Source organism: Schistosoma haematobium, chromosome 3 (assembly GCF_000699445.3).
Source record: "Schistosoma haematobium chromosome 3, whole genome shotgun sequence".
In the NCBI taxonomy this organism is placed as follows: domain Eukaryota; kingdom Metazoa; phylum Platyhelminthes; class Trematoda; order Strigeidida; family Schistosomatidae; genus Schistosoma; species Schistosoma haematobium.
Genome location: NC_067198.1, coordinates 13,632,767 through 13,654,592, shown reverse-complemented (window position 1 = coordinate 13,654,592; position 21,826 = coordinate 13,632,767). Strand labels below are relative to the sequence as shown.

Sequence of the window (21,826 nt, the reverse complement as noted above, 5' to 3'; positions counted from 1 at the left end):
TATATACAATCTATACAAATTCTTATCAGCTATTTATTTAATAATAATGAGAATGTTCTATTAACTTTTCAAGAAGTCATACAGTCTTTTGAAATGATAGAAATGTGTTTCTTTTAATAATAAAAAAAAGAAAGCTAAATGGATATTCTAGTGCTTATAATCCATATGATTTCATCGACAATATCTATGAATACTTTTATCAATAGTGAAAATTTCATTTGGATAATAATAATAATCTTTAAATAACTCATCGTTAAAGTATAAGTGAATACAAATATCTATGAATTTTACATTACTAAACTTTGAAAATATTTCAGATTTCTTTCTGGAGACTGAAAAGGATACTGTTTTTTTACTTGGTTCATTATTTACCTTTTCACAAGGACTAACTTTCTTTTAAAGAGAGCAAGAACAAAGGTTGGTGCAGAACAATATGTATTCATTTTATTTCGTTAGGTTCTCATCAGCTGCTTACAACCTAAACTATTTGAAAATCAATATTACAGATATTGACATAATTATACATCAGAGGGTGATGAAGGATGAATATATGTAACATGATGTAGCAAAGATTTCGTTAGAGTTATTGAGGTCATAAAATTTTTTGTTTCGAATATATAGAGTTTGGGAGGGAAGGTTCCAGAACATTGAAATAGTGATTAGAAATCATGGAATTAAAACCCATTAGATTATTATGCAATGAAATAACTGAAAATAGATTAATGGTAATAAAGAGAGATATGAATTGAAATTGGTCAGTTATGAATGATGTAATTATAAAATTCAGAAAGAGTTGGAACGACATAATAAATAAAAGGAGGGGGTTAATGTTACCAGGGCAAAGAAAGATTTATTACTGTTTCTTTTTGTATACAAAGATCTGGTTTAAAACGTTTGATTGCTATCACTTCGGCAAATTTCAAAAGGTTTGAATTTGATTGTTTGTTGATCACGTTGAAGGACTTCAATATATCGACTTCGTGTCCTGTGTCAAGGAGATGTCTTGCGATAGAGCTGCTGAATGCTTTTAGTCCGTTTGATCTCAAACCCTTCAATGTTCTGGAACCTTCCCTCCCAAACTCTATATATTCGAAACAAAAAATTTTATGACCTCATTAACTCTAACGAAATCTTTGCTACATCATGTTACATATATTCATCCTTCATCACCCTCTGATGTATAAGTATGTCAATATCTATAATAACGTTTAATTTCACATATTTTAGGTTGTAAGCAGCTGATGAGAACCTAACGAAATAAAATGAATACATATTGTTCTGCACTAACCTTTGTTCTTGCTCTCTTTAAAATAATAAAGGGAACTATGTGTATGAAATAACTTTCTTTTGTTGTTAATAACATTCTATTTTGATTATTCAGGTTGAAATAATTCAGTTGATTCATTTTGTAATCTTAACTGATATCAAATTGTTTAAGGTGATCAACAAGAACCTAAATTTCATGATAGATTGGCGCATGTGTCCAAAAGGTTTATCTAAAATCTTTTAAGTATTGATAATCCTTGTAGGATTCAAAAAGGAACTACTTGTTTGAGGACTTTCGTCTTGTATAATTGAGATGCTTACACTACTTCTTCATATAGGATTTTCTGTTGACTACTTAACATCAAATAAAGTGCAGTGCAATGCAATACCGAATCACTTCGACTGATGACCATATTATAACTTGATTTATAGAAATCGATTACCATTAAGAACCCCAGAACATAAAATCAGTTAATATTAATATCACTTCATATTCCTAGCTCCATAAAAACAAAAGATTTGATTAACGCACACTGAATCGGTCATATTCGTGAGGTTATCCTTTAGGTTATTGGTAAATATGAGTAGATTACATGGAACTCTAACTTCAAAGTTAACGTAAAGAAGCCTTTTTTTGATAAGTTTTAAAATTCTTCTCTTCAAAATATAAGGCTTATCACCTTTGAATTTTATGGAATGTATACTTTTGACATAGATTAATTATTTAATTGGATGTTTGAGTTTCATATCTGATATCGACAAATTTTTGGGATACCTATTTTCGATATGTAGTTTTCTCAACAAAAAAAGTTAATATTGGTACCGGAATTTCTTTGGATTTATGTGACGAGTGATATAAACTTCTATTCCTTTATGAACTCAAATATAAAAGCTAGTCATTCATTAAAGCGTTCCTGTAAACTAGTTTTCCTTTTGATGTCATCGGATTTCCTTGTTATTGTAAAATTCAAACAATACAATTTTTTATCATAATATAACTCAACTCACTCTTATTATCATAAACAATAAAAGAGTCGTCTACATACGTGTTATACAAATGAAAATCTTTGGTAAGATACCTTTTAACTAACAATAAAACAATCTGCAAATATAGACTTGGATAAGGATTGTTATATTATAAAGGAGTATCCCATAGCTATTTCATCCTTCTGTCTGTAAATAATGTCACTGATTATCAATTTAGTGCATCTCAATAGTAAGCCCTTTAAATAGACTATTTGTATTACCATTCTTATCATTTATGTATTTGCGAATAAAACTGATGGTCTCGATAAGTAGTGAGGAGCTACTCAAGGTCATATGAAGCTGCAAATTTATTATATACATTCTCTCCATGTTTAGTACTAACGAATTGGAAGGTGTCATGCAGCGAATACATGAATATATGCCTTATTGCGAACTGTAGAGAATCAGCTATTTCCCCATAGAGTGGTAAGGAGATCCAGACATGTATATAAGTGAGCCAAGAAATAGCTCACAGTTTTGCACTTTGGATAAACCATGCAAAGATTATGAAGTCACACTGCCTTTGACAGACTACTACTTACTTTGCAAATGACTCAGTCCAGTTTGGTAGAATGATTCGCGTTCTGTTACTGAGCTTCTTGTAGGTCCACTGCTGTTATGATATTGTGGTACTAACTAGTGCATTTCGTTCGCCAATCAGATGATCTTTTCATTCTCTTGAAAACCTCAGTAAGTTGTTTTTCGATCAATTTATCATTGTTTATCTCGTCGAAAACTTTAGAAAGCTTTTTAGTAGGACTCATTTTTTGGTTCATCAAAAATATTCCTTTAGAGCTTGTTATTAATAGTCTTCAAGCACTTCCAAACAGTTTGGGTTGTGTTTCTATGTTCTCACATTATCAGATATCGAACCATTGAGGTTGTTTCATGATATCGATTGTATCAATCAAAGAAAATGTTTTTCAGGATAGAAACTAAAGTTAGCTTTTCACTCTGATTAACTGAATTTTTGAAATTGTAAATTTGATGACATGATTGGTTGTATGGTTTGCAAGGTAGAATTTCGTGCCCTCAGATGTAAAGCCTGTAAGGATACTAATGAACTTTTGGATATACATTTTTCAGGATTGTTTGGAAATCTATGGTGGCGCTTTATGGATTTGGGTCTTTCACAAAGATTCGAATGAATGTATTTACTAAGTTTTCCAGTACTTTTGTTAACACAATCATTAGATAATTAATATTTATTCAGTGATTATTCATACAATACAAGAAGTCGTGTTGTGTTTTCAAGTGATTGAACGAGTGGAAACAATACTGTTCCTTGTATGATACTCAAGTAAATATGAGTTCTACTTAGTAATTTATGAGATATTCATAATTCCTTAATTCACCAATTGAGATAAATGTCTCAGTTATTCCAACAGAATAATGTTAAAACCTGTCAGGTTCGTTTTTTGTACTTACATCTGTTAAGTAAACAAAAAAACATCCATTAACAGAACGATAATTCAGTAAGCAGGGTTTTTTTCTGACAGATCATCCGTTGTAGTTTTCTTTCTGATGTATTCGTCATTTATCTTAATACCTTACCTATCATTATGATTACATAATAGTATTATGATCCTTACTATTACGTGATAAAGATAATTACAAAGTAATATTTGGTTATCCTTGATCAAAACCTATTTATATAAACCTATCTAAAAACAACATTTAATCTTTAATAAATTGTAAATATCATGAAATCTTACGATGATCATTAGTTTCAATTAAATTAACATCATTACTGTCATAATAATTATGTAAACTGGATTTTTTTTCTATTCTGTCTATTATTCCGAAAAACAAAACGTGACTTGGACATATTGTACAAAAATAGAATAATTCGACTAGTTTTTTTTTAACTACTGTTCATGTATTTGACCTCAACTTGTTCGATAATACTATTGTTCAATATATGTTGCATAAGTTTCAATAAGAAAGAATACATATGCATGCACCAAAATATATATATATCAGAAACCATTGGAAGGAATCTAAAATCCTTTAGGGTCAGTGTCACTCAAGAATCAATACAGTCATTTCATTCTAAGCAAAATGTAAGATATATCAAAAGAGAAGACAAATCCGATACTATTTATAGAATAAATTGCACCAATTACGAAAATTATTATATTGGATAAAATGAACATCCGACCTACTCATTCATCAACATAGATTAGAATTGAAGTGAAATTATATGCTATCACTGATATCATTACACTCGAATCATCATGGATATGAATTCGATTGGGGAAGCATCGAAATTATGGATTCAATAAGCTGTATAAGTACCAGAGAACCTCTAGAAGTATGGTATTTAGGTCAATTAGCAATCAGTATACACACTAACATAGATCCAATCTACAACCTATACAGAAGAGGTCAGTTGATAATAGTCAGAAGGCATCCGAAAAAGATACTGAACATGAATCTGTGGATAAATGATGACGATCAAATCTACCAAGGCTACCACTCACAAAAAGCCATCAGAAAAAAAGTGATGTAACATTTGTGGAATAATTGTAAAGCTCGTTTCTATATAAAGTTAATGACACTATTGTCCAGACCTACAATGAATAATCAGCGATTTATTCATTCAGCTCAGAGCACACAAAACTATTTACTTGAGCTGCAAATCAGCTTCACTATTCCATGTGCACATATATATATATATAAGGATTTGGGATCAGTTCTTCAGAATGCTCATCAGTAAGGTTTTTTTTTTAAATCAATGAAACGTGCAATCTGTCCGAAATAATTACTTGAATCGTTCAAAATAGATGCTAGATACATGATCCTCCACTAAAATTACTCCTCTATAATTTTGACATACAAGTTCTGAATATGATAAGCGTTGTCAGATTTGCTATAATACTGAAGATATAAAGATATATGTATACCAAGAGACCTGATTTGAATAAATCTACAGAATTGAGAGTAATATTTGTTTTATTTAGTACATAAATTAAACAAGGAACAAATTTCCTTTTTTTTACTGACTCCTCAAAATGGTCTTTCATTATTTATAAATAAGCTTTACATTCAAATATATAAAATCACTACTGATCAAATAGCTGAAAATCAATCAACCATGAGGAGATTGAAAGTATACGTGATATCAGTCTCTCAATGATTATTAACAATACAGTAATACTAAACATATGCATTACTTATTCGGTCATTTTTGATAATCAATATTGAAAGAAATCAAAGTGATAATTCATGTTCAAATATGATAAGAAATACAGTTAAAAACTATCACTATTCAATTAGTTACTTATCATAGTTCCATATCAATATATATTTATGATGTACACTAATAATTAAATGTTAATAAGGAAACAAATCGACTGAATCATATAAAAGAAAGAAAACCTTTCATTGAAGAGATTTTCATTTCACAACAATGTTATTCTTTTTAGTTATAAGAATTTCATGAATAAGTAATTTTACATGAGACTATCTATGGTAATATAGAAAAGTGTTGCTTTGTTAGACAAATTTATCATGTATCATCAAATGTTATTTTTCATCTATTTAGTACAAAATTGTTTGATATTGTATAGTTTAATCAAAAGAATTCAAGTATTGAATGCAACAGTCTATGAATAGTAGGATGTTATTTCATTTAGTTGATCTAATAGTTATAAAGTTAATAAGAAATAACAATTTATAAAACATAACTGTCTGTATTTACGAAGAAGAATGAGAAAAATTACATTATTTATTAACGCTTACAATTTGTAAGAAACTAAAACTGTTAAGACTATAAACAAATAATGGGTTGAATATGTCTATTTTGTATATAGAGGTTAGATTTGAACTAGTGAAATGTTATAGCTTCAGTTATGTATAAGTTTCTGATACGAACCTTCTTAGAATCAGTTCATTTGACCTTGTAGGTAACATTGAGAGATAGTTTTTTCTGTGGCACATGATGACTGAAGTTGATCGAATATATGAGGATTGAACTGTTAATTGATTTTCATTCGTCTTTAGATAGTTATGTACAATAATACTCTGATATTTATTTAACAAGTTCACGCTTCTTAACCACAATATAACTTTGTGGTAGTTCCCAAACAAAAGGAGCTTATACAAAATATATTGATACACTAGTTTATTAATGATATACCAAAAAAAATTAATAGTAAAGAAACCTAGATGTCTGTCCGTTAGTAAAACCAAAGGTAACAAAATACCGTTAGCAATACAAAAAGTATATTAAACAAACAGACACTAACAGTTACTATAGAATGAATGTTACTTGTGAACTGCCTCGTGAGAACAACGACCACAAACTGAGTTCACTTGATTGACAGGTGTTCCTCTGCAAGTGACTGCACCAATGACGTAATGAGGAAGACGGAGTCCAATAGTATTATACAATAGTAATCCGCGCCAAAAGTCCAACGTTGAGTCGGAAGGCCTATAATGATGTTATAATACTATTATAGTCTTCAATCAAAACGGTGGCCAATAAAACAGAAGAACAAACGGCGTAGATAGTGTTCTATATTTTAAACAACGCGGTAGTAGAATCGTATATCATTCATCAAAACAATTATCATCGTCTTTTTAACAAGTGATACAGCAAAACAACAGATATTGAATAAAAATGTGGTTACAAATAAAGTGTGACAAATTAGAGAAGAAATGTGGTTTTTTTGTTGTTACAAAAATCACTGAATATATGTCACCATAACTTACTCCACAATAGTAATAAAATTAATAAATGTACACGGAGATGACTCAAAGAGGCAGTTTATCTTCGACACTTCCGTAAATGAGATTCCGAATGGAGAAAACAATTCTTAGCTCAGCTATATAAGTTGTATTTCGCAAAGGTTTGAACAGTCCATCCTTCAATAATTCTGATTCCCTATTCTCTTTTAATTGTGTTCATGTATAAAACTTATTTCGTAACTGTATAAACGATACTCTCAACAATTTCTTAGTTGATAATAGTTTATAAAGAAAATTAATTTACAACTCCAACCTATTTAGAGAATTTCACAACATACAACTTTTTCAACGAGCTTTATGTTCGAATCTTCATTTCATTATTACTTTTTCTTAGTACTATACTTAAAATTAATATTAATTTCATACTTATCAAATATTGTACGAAAATATTGATTGGTAGTTTCTCTCTCTCTCTCTCTCTTGGCAACTAAAGTTTATTTTACAGATCCATTTAACAGACACTGTATACGCCCTTTATACTTCATCTATGAGCGAAGTGAATAATTAACTGGCATTCTATGATAACATTCTTTAATACAATGAAGCATTATATATAACATAATTAATCTTCAGTTTAAGTATAAATTACCAAGAGTTTTGAATTTAAATAAAATAACTAGAAAAACAACATTCTTTTAATTTACAACATCAATGATAATAAACAATAACCGCTGACATATACTTTTTTTCTTCATTAGAAAACTACGCTACGCGTACTCATAAAATTAATTGTGATCATGTTGTAATGTGAAGAAAAAAAGAGAAGATGAATTCAATCCATAGAATAAAAAAAGTAATACCATTTCAACTAGTCATCATTAATAGAATGTCTTGCATTGGTTCTAATTGACAATAACACAACATTAGAATAATGAGATGAAATTAATAAAACAAATAAGAAATGAATTGAAATAATGTTTTAACAATTAGAATGTGAAAAATTGGTGAAGCATAAAACAAGCAATGCATTTATTTCACTGTGAATCATTTTTAACCATATCATTAGATGTCTCCAATCATTAATGGTGATTATCTTTCTGACCCTAACCAAGTTGTCTACATTTAAGTATACATCTCAGACAAATAGTCAATCACTTCATGAACTGATGTCATCACTTTCATGCAACCTACTCTTACACTGGTTAACATGGAATGATAATGTTGGAAATATTTAAGCATTTCTAATAAATATCCCAATCATCTTAATCAATGAATATTGACCATCTCACTAACTAATCTACTATCTCAACCTAGAACCTCATACTATACCTCAAAACTGTTCACTTAGTGGCTAACAGTGGAATCCAGGCTGCGCATTTTGTCTTATTTGAAACTTGACAGCTGAATGTATCTGCATTTCAGAGTTGATGTTCACTCCAGGATTCGAACCCAGTACCGTTTGCTTCAAACGCCAATCGCGTTATTCATTTAGCTATTGATTCCTAATAACCACTTGCTTGTACAATGGGGTGAAGTTTAAATTCACTTGGTGTTACAAGATACAAGTAAAACAACACCAAGTGAATATTCACATTTATTTGTTTCATAAAACGTGAGTTTTTCTTCAAATACACATATGATCAATAACTTGCTGCCTACATATATCTCCTACTATTAAATTCATGTTTCACAACTTAAAGAAAAGATATAAAATCATTCATTATACCCTAATTTTGATAAATTGATATTTCATATCAAAGAAATTTTTAATAAATTAAAAAATATGATAATAATATTTCAGTAGTTTACATAAATATTAATTTTGTAAGTTGAAAAGTTCAAAGTTCAATCATCGTAGTCAGCATGATACATTGAAAGCCTTGAATCACTACTGATTTTTTATCATGTGCATTCATTTGAATCGATTGAATGTTTTCATGTTTTAATTGGTGGTTGTTTTTGTTTGTTTTTTTTTGCTAATTTATCTACCATCAAAAATATATAAGTAGTCAAGTATTAAATTTTTTTGAAATGTATTTAAAACGATACTCTAAAATAGCTGATAAAAATCCATTAAGGTTTTAGTTACATTATCTAGTAACCTAAATGACTCTAGTCTTACAATTACTTTGTTTGTTTGTTTTTTAATGAATAATCAACATAAGCTTAGTTGAATTATAATAATAAGTCAGTTGTCATGACTAATCTCCATTCGATCACATATCCATATATGAATACATTATAGTTTCCCGTTATAACATACTGGGAATAAATTCAAATGAAAAGTATTCTATTTACATGATTGCATAAAACATAACGAAAATGAGAGGACGAAAAGCGAATGTCCGGCGCTTTAACCGGATTCCAAACCAATGGTGCACATGGGCCAATTGTTGGTCACCGGCTTCCATGGGACTGCATCTCCTTAGGATGCTCCACTGCCTTGTGGATCAGACCCTCAGGTCGAAGGCTCGGAGAGTGACCCCCTAAGAAAACAACCTGCTTCGGTCTAGGCACCCGGACAGTATCACAGCCCTCACACATATCGAGTGAGATTTGTGTAGCGCATATGTATTTGTTGCCTCCTTGCGCCAATATCTATGTGTTAAAATAAATAAATAACATTAAAGGAATGTATTAGTTCATTGTATTATAAAATTGACCGAGTGAAATTCAGTGAGAAGTTTCTATTAAACTCATTTTTGATACATTTTCTTCTGAAGAGACAACTGACTTCTGAGAAATTACAATTTTTGACTGAATACTAACTTTGTATATGGTCGATTATTCCATAAAAGTTTCTTAAATAACAGTTCTAACTAGATTGATTTATCACAGACCGGAACCAATAGGTTTTGTTCCTGGTGAAAAACACTAGAAACTACAAAACGTTATATATATAATGAGAATCGGTGATAATTTAGTGTGCTTATTATTGATTTTCCATGGACAGTAATACGCTCAGGATGCACGTATGCCAGTTTTCAAAATTTAAGCCGACTATGAAACAGAGAAAATAAATTGATTAAACTTTAGTGGATATTGACCATATTTCATTATTTTTCTGCCTCGATAAGTTTACTTAAGTTTCTAGTGGGTTTATTCTTGAGCTTCCGAAAAGTACCACAGGTCTTCATTCGTATCAATGTATGTTAACAGCCATCGTCATGAATTTAGCTAAGATTTTAACATTTCAGACTTAGTTTTAAGACACAACTTTTACTTGTTAGGTCTAATGATACTAACCAGTTACTGAAACGAATTTAATTAGAGCGTAGTTTACATCTATAACATACTGAATAAGGACTGAGTCCTATAATCACCGAAATATGCAAGTATTCCATTTCGAAATCTAACCACGAACTAATGGCTTCATAAGCAAAGATGGATGGTGGCTAGCAATGGAATCTAGGATAAGCGTTTTGTCTTATTTGGAACTTGTCAGCTGGATGTACCTGCATCCCAGAGTTGATGTCCACTCCTGGACTCCAATCCAGTACCGTTTGCTTCAAACATCAATGGAAAGATCCAAATAAACACGTTGATATATAACACAACAATTCAAGATATTTTCGTAAGAATTTGATACATTCACCAACTACCCCCTCCGTTAGTTCACATAAATCTTAACGTTAGAACAGTTAAATCTATGTTAGAAGGGGTCTTTGTGAAAATTATAGTAATTTTAGTAGTTAAGATCATGAGTCAATTGAAGCTAAACGACCATGGAAAACCTGGAAGCACTGGAAAGTAGAAATTGTCTATAATACAAAATAATAATTAAACATAAAATATTCAACATAAAAATGTTAACATTTGAATAGTTTGTAGTTTATTTCATCTTTTCTTGATCGTCAAACAAATCCAAGCATTGAAAATTAATAAGTTTCAAGAATAAATCCAAGTCAGAATATACCTTAGCTCAAACTAATATTAATCAGAAGGGGTTTTGCGGAGATCTTAGAAATTTCAAAAGTTAAAGTCATGAGTCAATTGAAGCTAGAATACCATGGTAAACCTGAAAGCACTGGACGGTCGTTTCGTCCTTGTGTGGGACTCCTCGGCAGTGCGCATCCACGATCCTGTCTCACGAGATGCTGACCCAGGACTTATCAGTTCAACCGGGTCTGTTGTGAAGTAGTAACTCACCGAAGACAATAGTGTACGGTTGAAGTTAGACATTAACACCGTTGGATGCCAGCTCAGTGGTCTAATGGCTAAGCGCTCGAGACTGATAGGTCCTGGGTTTGAATCTCGTAGGGGCGGGATTGTGGATGCGCACTGCTGAAGAATCTCATACCAGGACGAAATGGCCATCCATTACTTTCAGGTTTTCAATGATGGTCTAACATTGATCCGTTCATGATCTCAATTAAAATCCAACAATCTTCACAACCCTCTACTGACAGCTCTAACTATAAAAAAGGATATAAATTCGAAATCCTTGCATAAACCAAATTATAAAAACATCTGTTAAAATAAGGTTCATCGGACTGATATTATTAAATAACAGAATCATTGACTATGATTATCGTATTTCATAAATACAAACTTCTGTCAATAAATAATAAAAAGAAAGTTTATAAACTCTTTCATCAATTTCAATAGTTGAAATCATGATTTAATTGAAGCTAGACCACCATGGAAAACCTGGAATCAATGGACGGTCGTTTCGTCCTAGTATATGACTCCTCAGCAGTGCACATCCACGATCCCGCTCTCTCACGAAATTCAAACCCAGAACCTATCAGTCTTACACTCGATTTTAATTCATTTATAAGTATTTAACAAAAAACCGAAAAATATTTACGTCAATTTAGTTGAAAAATAAAAACTCAAAAACATTTTACATGTTTAGTTTGCTTATTTATTTATTTTTTCCGGCAAAATTATTTTTGCATAGAAATTCATGTGAGTAATAAATAATGTGATTACATCATCAATTAGGAAATGAAACTTATCATTTAATCACATGATAAATTTAAAATAATAATGAAGTTATGTAATGGAAATCACTAAGAGTTCATGTATGACTTATTACCATTATTATTATTACTGTCATTACTATTACTATTATTATTGTCATTACCATTATTATTATTATTATTATTATTATTATTATTATTATTATTAGTGTGTACAGACACTCAACTTAAAATCATTATCATCAAAGTAACACCAAAAAAACAACCAGTTTTCATTTTATAATCCTATCTAAACTACTCAGTTAGAAACTATTTAATTTCAGAAATATTATAGAATAAATACATTTTTTCAAAACTTAATTATTAAAGATTAACCAACTAATCACATTATATTTGTTAGTATTAATTATATTAATCATATGACTGATTACAAATGTAAATTTAATCGTTATTCATTTATATACCATTAGAATTATTGTATTAGTTCAAACGATTACAATTTACATCAGCACAATAAAAGAAAATACTAGAATAAATTTCTTTTTAATAAAAAAAAGAAAAATTCTAAATAACAATTTATGTATTATCTATAATTTAAATACTTATATAATACCACTAAAATGTAACTGATCCCTAGCCAGACTATGCGTCAAGCGTTGTTTTTATGTTAGACAACAGATCACTAAATGTTAAATTTTACCAAGCCTCGTTAAGATCAAGGATCAGTCAGTCAGCTACAACGTAAGACCAGGTACATATATGCATCGGTCCAAGTTGCCATACCTCATTAACACAACAAGATGAACACAGGATTCATAGAAGTAGTTAATTCAGTGGTGGTAATATATAAAAGAAAGATTGCATATAATGACATAGTACGGCAAGAAAGAATTGGTTCGTAGAAAGAAAGATATGAAGCAATTTTAATCTCTTAGTTTAAGGGAAGACAGAGAGTGTATACACCGACGCCATTGTGATCGATTCTGAATCATGTCATCAAGAGTCTCCAACCACTGGTTACGATAGTCACGCGGACCCCAACCAAGTAGTCTGCATCTACCAACATGGTTCAGACTAGAAGTTAGTGACTTCAAGCACCGATGCCACGTTTTGGTTTGTCCGCCCCTAACTTTCTTCCAACCATCCCGAACACTGGTTAGCATTGCACGTCGTGGTAATCGGTGTCTGGGCATATGTAACACGTGGCCCAACCATCTCAGTCGATGAACATTCACAACCTCATCAACTGATTTACCATCATTTCCTAATACCCTGCGTCGAACCTCACTATTACTTACCCGGTGATCCCAGCAGACGCTAAGATCAAGGATAATCAACGTTGATTAATCATCTGCATGCCATGAATAGCCCAATGAAGCAACGGTCCCATTCTTTACTTCTCTAATCTGTTGACTAATACATGCTTTCGTTCCAGTACGATTCTATTTGATCTGTACAGTCGCCAAGGAAGCCAATTCATCTGATTATCACGATAATATGAACTGTGTTAGGCGTCAACCATAAGGTATGGCTTTAATGTAGGCTAGGAGTTCATACTATTTCCATTCAACTCGAGTAGACCCATCATCTACTTTTACATTGAAAATTCTTGTGTCATCAATAGGGAATTTTAGAAATATTCAAAAATTCCGTATAATTACATTATCCCTAGTAATTCACACAAAGATATGCAAATGAAATGGTATAAAACAAATAAACATAATAAATCACAAAGTTAAATATGGTAGTTTTGTTAAACTAATCTCTGATAAAACTTAGTACGCAGTGCAAATTTGACACTATAGTCTAATCTATTTTTGTTTAAAAAACCAAAGAAAATACTACTTCTAAATGTGTATATTTTCTTCAATATATACATAAAGGTTGTGCACAATTATTGAATTATCATGTTTTCATTGTTTTTATGTACAAAAAAAGATAATTAAACAGTCTAAGATTGTACCTTTAAAGAAAATAGTCTATATTTAGTACAATTTAGTTGGGTAATTAATTATCTAGCATTACTGAATGGTATTTTTGTCAATTTGTTATACACTGACCACAAAAAATCAATAAATTGCCAACCTAGTTCAATTTATTAGTAATTATAATACTACTGCCACAAGTGATTTATTCACGTGTAACTGCCAAAGCAATTACAATGACAGAAATGTTTACCTTAGATCTCTTCAGTGTTCTAATAGCCCGTAGCCCAAGCAGAATAAAGTGATCAGTAATTCAATCTCAAGACATTAGGTAAATCCTTTGAAATTTTTCGAGATGATTGAAAAACAGATAAGTTCTAGCCATTCCGAAATTATTGAAGTTATGTTTTTCAAAAAGTTGGTTTCTATATAATATACATTTATTTGTAAAATTTATTTCAATCATTTTTAACTGTATTTGGATCTATTCTATACTACTCTGATATATCAATACCGAATCCTGACTAATTTCATTTCCATGCCAAATATCATTTGAAATCGAAATATGACAGGTTGTACGTGGTTGATGAGAACTTAAATTTAAAAAATCCATATCGTTCCTGTTCTTTTCAAGCTAATAACTTGTAGATATATTTTCTACCATAAATCCACATAAGTTGAGAAAATCACTGGGAACAAGATAGAACTGAACAATTGTTTCGTTATGGTTTGGCGAATCTTTATAATTGCTCACATAGAAACCAACCCTATAAACTTCTAGTCTCGTGACAATCAAATTGCTTTGACCCATTGAAACACAATCTTATCGTTCATGTGAAGAACTTCAGGAAATTCGCAACACATTTCTTTAAACAACCTCTCGTTATCATCAATAGATAACTGCTTCCTTACCGGTATACTAGATTCACGATGATCAATAACGGGTTTCATTATATTATCACAATCGGTAGCACTAGATTTTTGTAAAACTATACAGAGAACCAAATAAATTAGAACAGTAAAACACAAGGTTTGAACTCATTAAGCTAGTAATATCATAATAACTAGGAACCAAAAAGAAACTGTATTCGAACTCTTGCAGAGTCATGTGTACACATTGTTAAAGAATCCTAAACTATGGTAAAAAAAAGAACTCAGTATTCAATGGTTCCAAATAGTTCTACAACTGGCATATTATTCGTGTATGAATACAAACACTAGTGTATAGATAGAGTATTGTTCTTTTCTTTTCATTATTCTATACTTCAAAAGATGATGTACAACAGAAACAAAAATTACGAAATTATTGCATCAAATAGATTATACAAGCCTAGATAATCAAAAATAATCGTGTAAGTATACTTCCTTTTTTTATCATAAATATATTAGTAGAAAGGTGACAAAAGAAAAGTACCAAGAAACAAATATAAAGTGATGTAAATTAAAGGGAACTTTTTTTAAAAAAAAATACAGATACAGTAATATCTGGCCGGATTAGGACGAGGAATTTTGTTTTGGATAAATAAACAAAAATAATTTTCTGTAAAATAAAAAAAACTAATGATCTGATTAGGGAAAGAGATAGATAAGCAGATAAAGAAGTAAAACCACACCCCGACGTCCAAAAAGTAATTTTACATTATTTTTTTCAGGAAAAAAAAACAATAACACAGTTGTTCGTTCATACGCCAAAAGAAAATACGAAAAAATCAATAAAAACATAAATAAAGTCAGACGAACCAGAAACAAATGAAACACATGAAGATAAGAAAGAAAAAGGATATTTAAATCGACTTCTTATAACAAGCAATGTCCAAACAGGCTGAACCTACAACAACATCATACTATAGTTAATTACATCATATAAAGTGTTAGTCACGCGACCAATTAAGAAGTTACAAATAAAACAATAACAGAGAATTGTGTATGTACCAAAAAACAATATAGGCATATAAATATTATTGCGTACTATCTAGTGTGTAAAGACGGACGGATACATTTGGAAATGATTCAAATTAGATAAGTAAAATGATTAGCTTAAAAAATATATTGAACAGAAATACGAAATAAAATATTCTAAGAACAAAAATAATTCTAAGCAAAAATAGATTCTACATACAGAGAGTATGGATTTCAGCAGTTAGTCGGTTAGCCAACAGTAAGTAAGTAAGGTGGTATTCGATGTCATTCAACCACCAAATCGAAGAACTACAGTACATATAAGGCGGTAAACTAAATTTTAATTTACCACAACTCTTTTATAGAAAAATATACGTGTATATTTTAATCAATTATTAGTAAGTGAAAAGAAGAACGCGGAATAGTAATACAGAAACAGAAATAATATATATACTTAGTTATGAAAGGGAAAAATAATCACATATTGACTAGAATGGTAGAACAGAAAACAGATCTAATTTCGTTTACGTATTTGTCTGATTGATTAAAATAGAAAAATGAAAGAATCACTACTGATAATTATGTTAGAAGAAAAGAAAAAAAGATGAATGGTTATCAATAACAGAAAATAATAACTACAACAAAGTAAACGCATGCTAAAATGGATTGTTTGGAGCGCTGAAATACAAGTGAAATGTATTAATCTATTGATCCATAGTATAAAAAAAGGGAGGGAAACCGATAGATTTTATAATTACAGCATTTTTTTTACACAGTTTCAAAATAAATTCGTGATAGACAATGATCTAGATTGTTCAGGTAATTTATTCGGTTCTTGTAAAACAGAAGTTGTTTTCCCAAGAGTGCATAAAGCTTGCATTACAGCTAGGAATGGAAAGAAAAATAGATTAGAATATATTGTAAAATAACATGTAGATATAATAGACAGGAAGTGAAATAATAATATATTTGTATACAACATATGATCAAATAAATCTCTCCCGAAAATTAGCTATAAACGGCCTTCAATTAGTTAAACGTATTGGTCTAAGTTGTCTTACTACATCAGTACAGTGAGATAAAAAATTATCAAATTAAGTACCAGAATAGAAGTGGTATAAGCAGGAAAAAAAGATCATGTTTTGAAAAGAAAGAGTGAGTTCATTGAATAATGGATAAAAGGTAATTTTAAGATGCGATTCCTAAGGGAAGACAAAAAGTGATAGCAACTACATCATTGTAACCGATTATAGCCCATTGGACCTAACGTGTTCAACCATTGTTACTTCATGATCTAACGCAACGTTTTAGTTTGATCACCCTATCTTTCTTCCAACCTAATCCTAAACGTCACGTGCATGTTAAGGTAGGTAGTGGATAAGCATATGTAATAGTAATAAAGCGTCCCACAATCAGTGTAACAGCAATGATTGGTAAACATTGTAAAACCACTTAGTGAAGAAACTAATAAAACTTCTGACCTTAAACTGGTATAAATAATCAAATAAGTAATAAGTGAATTTCAAACAAAAACTAGAAAACAAGTCAGAGATAGCATTACACTCAATAAATTTGGGCCATACAATTTATTTCAGTGGCGCAAGAATCCTCCCAAAAGGTTTTGGTTTTTACAAAGAGAGACTGACAGAAGCTATATATGATCAAAAAACGTTTTCTTTCACCTCCGATCCACTTACACATACATACAACTGTTATCTTAACACACTACTCTTTACACACTAGATTTCTAATATGCGCAAAAGCAAATTCTTGCCTTTAGCATTGTTAACATGATTGGATGATCTATTTAGTACACAGTTAACAACAGAATCATGTACCAATTTATATTCGATAATTCTGATGTTTGAATATATTCCCTTGAAAAAGTTTGAACTAGATTGCTGAGCGAAACGTTGAAATTACTTTAGATTCAATCGCTAAGATTTTACAAATATAATTTTGCTCCTTAATGTCCTACATTAATTCGGCGCTCAACTACTGTGAAACTATTCGTTTACATTTGGGGAAAAGCTCTTGTCAACAACAAATATTTTTTTAATATAAATTTGTACCATCAAGGAATCTTCACAGCTCCCCAACTTTATTCAAGTCAACAGTCACGAAAAATATAGATTAGCTTCATTCCTCAGACTGATAACCATTAGGTATTATTCATCCAATTTACAGTTAATGACTGCACTGAAGATGAACTTTCTATCTAATAAACATAAAGTCTGGTAATAACTGAGAACCAACAACGATAGACGGTCATACAAAAAATAAATAAAGTTTCGAGAAGGTAAAGGAGGAGAAAGCAGTGTAAAATTCTACAGTATGAAACCCGTCAATCTAGTGAAATTTAAGTCTAATAAACACAGTTGGTTGCAGAAGTTCACTTTGCGATATATATATGATGGATCTCAATAGATAAACTGTTGGAAGATTTATTCAATTCATATATATTAGTATAGAAGTTTTGTGGAGACTTAAATTTTCATGGTTTAAATCGGACTGATCCTACGTGGACAATCATTGGGGCCAGGAAACACTGGAAATCTATTTCGTCCGAGTAAGAGACTACTCAACAATGTATAGCTACGACCCTACCAAAGGCTGAACCCAAGACTTTCAATGTCGCGATAAGCGCTTAACCTCTAAGCTCCTGAGACGGTTTTCAATGGTGTGCATGTCTAACTTCAGTCAACATCCCGTTTCCTGAGATGGATCACTGTCTCACACTCAGAATGGTTGGACTTCACTTGTGACGGCTTCTCGCTATAACGCCAGGAATCGTATCTCGATACTCGAACAATGTTTCGAAGCCACTAATGATCAAAAGCCAACAGTCTGAGATTCCCATCACTGTGAAAACATTTGGTATTTTTTAATACTTTGAGCGGATATTTGAAAATACTGATACTAACAGGTATTCGTCAAACGGTGATACCGAAGTGAATTTTAAAGATGATGAATACCTGAAGTGAAGTAACAAGGTGAACTGATTTCTTTATTTACCTAAATGATTCTATATATATCGCACGGATCAAAACAATTCTCAACTAGGTATAAAGTACATACTTCAATAAATATGAACTGTCACCAAGAGTTGTGTGTACAGTTCAGTAGCGCGTTCTGATCTGCCACATAATTTACTCACTACTACTAAATTTTACGATTTTATATTTTACAACTGTCCATGTTCAAGGCTGTATCTGACCAGTGTCAGCTGTTATATGTATTACTTGAGCGAATACCTCGAGAGCGCCTCTAGTTACATGTTTACCATATGCTGGACGGCGACTAACAGGATAAAACACGAGTCTTTATTTCACTGTAATATTTAGGAAATATGATAACCTTGAATTGATAGACTATTAAATCAAATTTATAATCATTTTATTCAAATGGAAATCATAATGTGTTATTTTCAAGTTAACAGAATGTCAGGATTTGTTAAAGTGAAATATGAAGTCAGTTATTAGAGTTTACTTGAAAAAATTACGCAAAACAATAAGGTTTTACACAGACAAGTAAATAATTAGAAGTAACAAACAGTCATAGATTAGAATGCATGAATTACTTTACCCACATTTATTAATAACATTAGAAAACTGATGGTTTTTTGTTGAAAGGTAATATAAGTTTTACAAACATACCGTATCAATCTCTACACACACATACACAATATATAAATGCGTCCAACGGTTCTTTCAATAGTTAGACATAATTTACATGGATTATTTGTATTCTATAGACAGTTAATTTATCTGACTAGTTTATGCGCATGGTATGTGGCCAACTACTTATAATAATGATAACAATAATAATAAACACTTTTAGAAAAAGGCAAAATAAATCAAGTATATATAAACTAATGCACAATATCGTGGATTGATTAAGGTTAGATTGGTACAACATTGGATGCCGGCTTAGTAGTATAAAGGTTAAGCGTTTGCACACGAAATAGAAAGCTCTGAATTTGATTCCCAACTGCAGGTTCGTGGATATGCACTGCTGAAGAGTCTCGTACTAGGACGGGATGGCCGCCTATTGTTTCCTCGTTTTTAATAGTTGCTTAAACTTAGATCTATTCGATATCTCAGCACAATATACAAGACTGTAAGGCAAAGGAAGAATGTATTCTTCCTAAAATTCACTAATCTTTTTTGTAATGAGATAGATCAATAAAATTTTGTCCTCTCTCTCTCTCTCCCACTTCCAAGTGCTCTCTAATTATAGATCAGTGATAAATATGGTCTCACAAAATATACGGTGACGTTTTTATAGAATAATGAAATAATACTATCTGTTTGAAACTTGATAGCTACTGACTTGACAACATAACCGAAATTAGTAAACTGCATAGAATTAAATCAAAACAGTTGTATAAGCTGAAATTCGTCTAAATAACACAGATGTAATGATTTATAAACCTATTGTGAATTTTTTTTATTTCGAAGATAATCTATATATCATGTAGACTAAAATCAACTAAAACTCCGCCTGTAACTCTTCTAGAGTTACTGCCGGTCCCAAGCCTGGGTAAAGGAGGAGGGTTGGGCATGGGGTTAGCGTCCCCATCCCGTAGAAAACTAACTCGCTAAAAAACGCTTACCAGAAAAAATAATTCAAACCATTGAAACTCTGCCCTGGGAATTAGAAGGTCTTCATTTAGAAGAATTATGACGCTTCATGGTGAAAGCCGAGTTCCTTCGGAAGCCACGAGGTCGATGCCCATTCTAACAACCAGAGCAAAAAATTTTATAGGTACATGAAACGTTCGAACAATGTGGAAAACCGGGAAGACCAGTCAAATAACAACGGAAATGAGATACAACTTGGCAGTACTGGGAATCAGAGAAACCCACTGGACCCAAGCTGGACAGAAAAGGCTAGCTACGGGAGAGATGCTGCTATACTCCGGTCACGAAGAGGAAAATGCTCCACACACTAAGGGAGTTGCTCTAATGCTGTTCAAAGTAGCACGAAATGCACTTGTAGGATGGGAGTCTCACGGATCCAGAATCATCAAAGCATCATTCAAAACAAAGAAGGAGGGGATCACAATGAATATTATCTAATGTTATGCACCCACCAATGATAGCAACGACGACATTAAAGATCAATTATACGAGCGGCTGCAGTCAATCATAGAGAAATGCTCAAGAAAGGACCTCACCATTCTGATGGGAGATCTAAATGCCAAAGTCGGAATAGACAACACCGGATATGAAGATATCATGGGGCGACATGGACTGGGGGAAAGAAACGAAAATGGAGAAAGATTCGCAAATCTATGTGCATTCAACAAATTGGTCATAGGAGGCACAATATTTCCACACAAGTGTATACACAAGGCTACATGGATCTCACCGGACCACACTACAGAGAACCAGATAGTTCATATCTGCATCAATAAAAAGTTCCGAAGGACAATGGAAGATGTGAGAACCAGGAGAGGAGCTGATATAGCTTCAGACAACCACCCAGTTCTGGACAATTTAAAACTGGAGCTAAAGAAAAACTGGACAACTGGACAAACAGCAATACAAAGGTTCAATACAGCCTTCCTTCGAGATACTGACAAACTCAATGAATTCAAGATGGCTCTCAACAACAGGTTCCAAGCCTTACAGGATCTACTGAAGGAAGAAGAAACTACTATGGAGGACAACTGGAAAGGCATCAAGGAAGCATTAACTTCAACGTGTCAAGAGGTTCTGGGCCTAAAGAAACACCATCATAAGGAATGGATCTCCATAGAAACACTGGGCAAGATCAAAGAAAGGAATGACAAGAAACAGCAATTAACAACACCCGAACACGAGCAGAGAAAGTCCAAGCACAAGCTGAGTACATAGAAGCAAACAAACAAGTGAAAACGAGCATTAGAGCAGACAGGAAGAAATACGTGGAAGAATTAGCAACGACGGCAGAAAAGGCTGCAAGAGAAGGAAATATGAAACAGCTTTACGATACAACGAAGAAACTAGCGGGGAAATACAGTAAACCAGAGAGACCGGTCGAAGACAAAGAAGGCAAGCCAATCACTGAAATTCAACAACAGCGGAACAGATGGGTAGAGCACTTCGA

The 21,826-nt window shown here is 31.8% G+C and overlaps 1 protein-coding gene across 1 annotated transcript in view; it reads right to left on the bottom strand.

The window, feature by feature from the left end:
• Window positions 1-12,323: 12,323 nt before the first annotated feature.
• The window catches only part of MS3_00005047 (uncharacterized protein), a gene marked incomplete at its 5' end in the record, with an annotated part of 37,363 nt that continues 27,860 nt past the window's right edge, over window positions 12,324-21,826 (bottom strand). Inside the window, one exon of the mRNA XM_051213063.1 lies at window positions 12,324-16,618. Coding sequence (XP_051069002.1) covers window positions 16,512-16,618 — 107 coding nt within the window. The 3' untranslated portion in view covers window positions 12,324-16,511. The remainder of the gene's footprint in view (window positions 16,619-21,826) is intronic.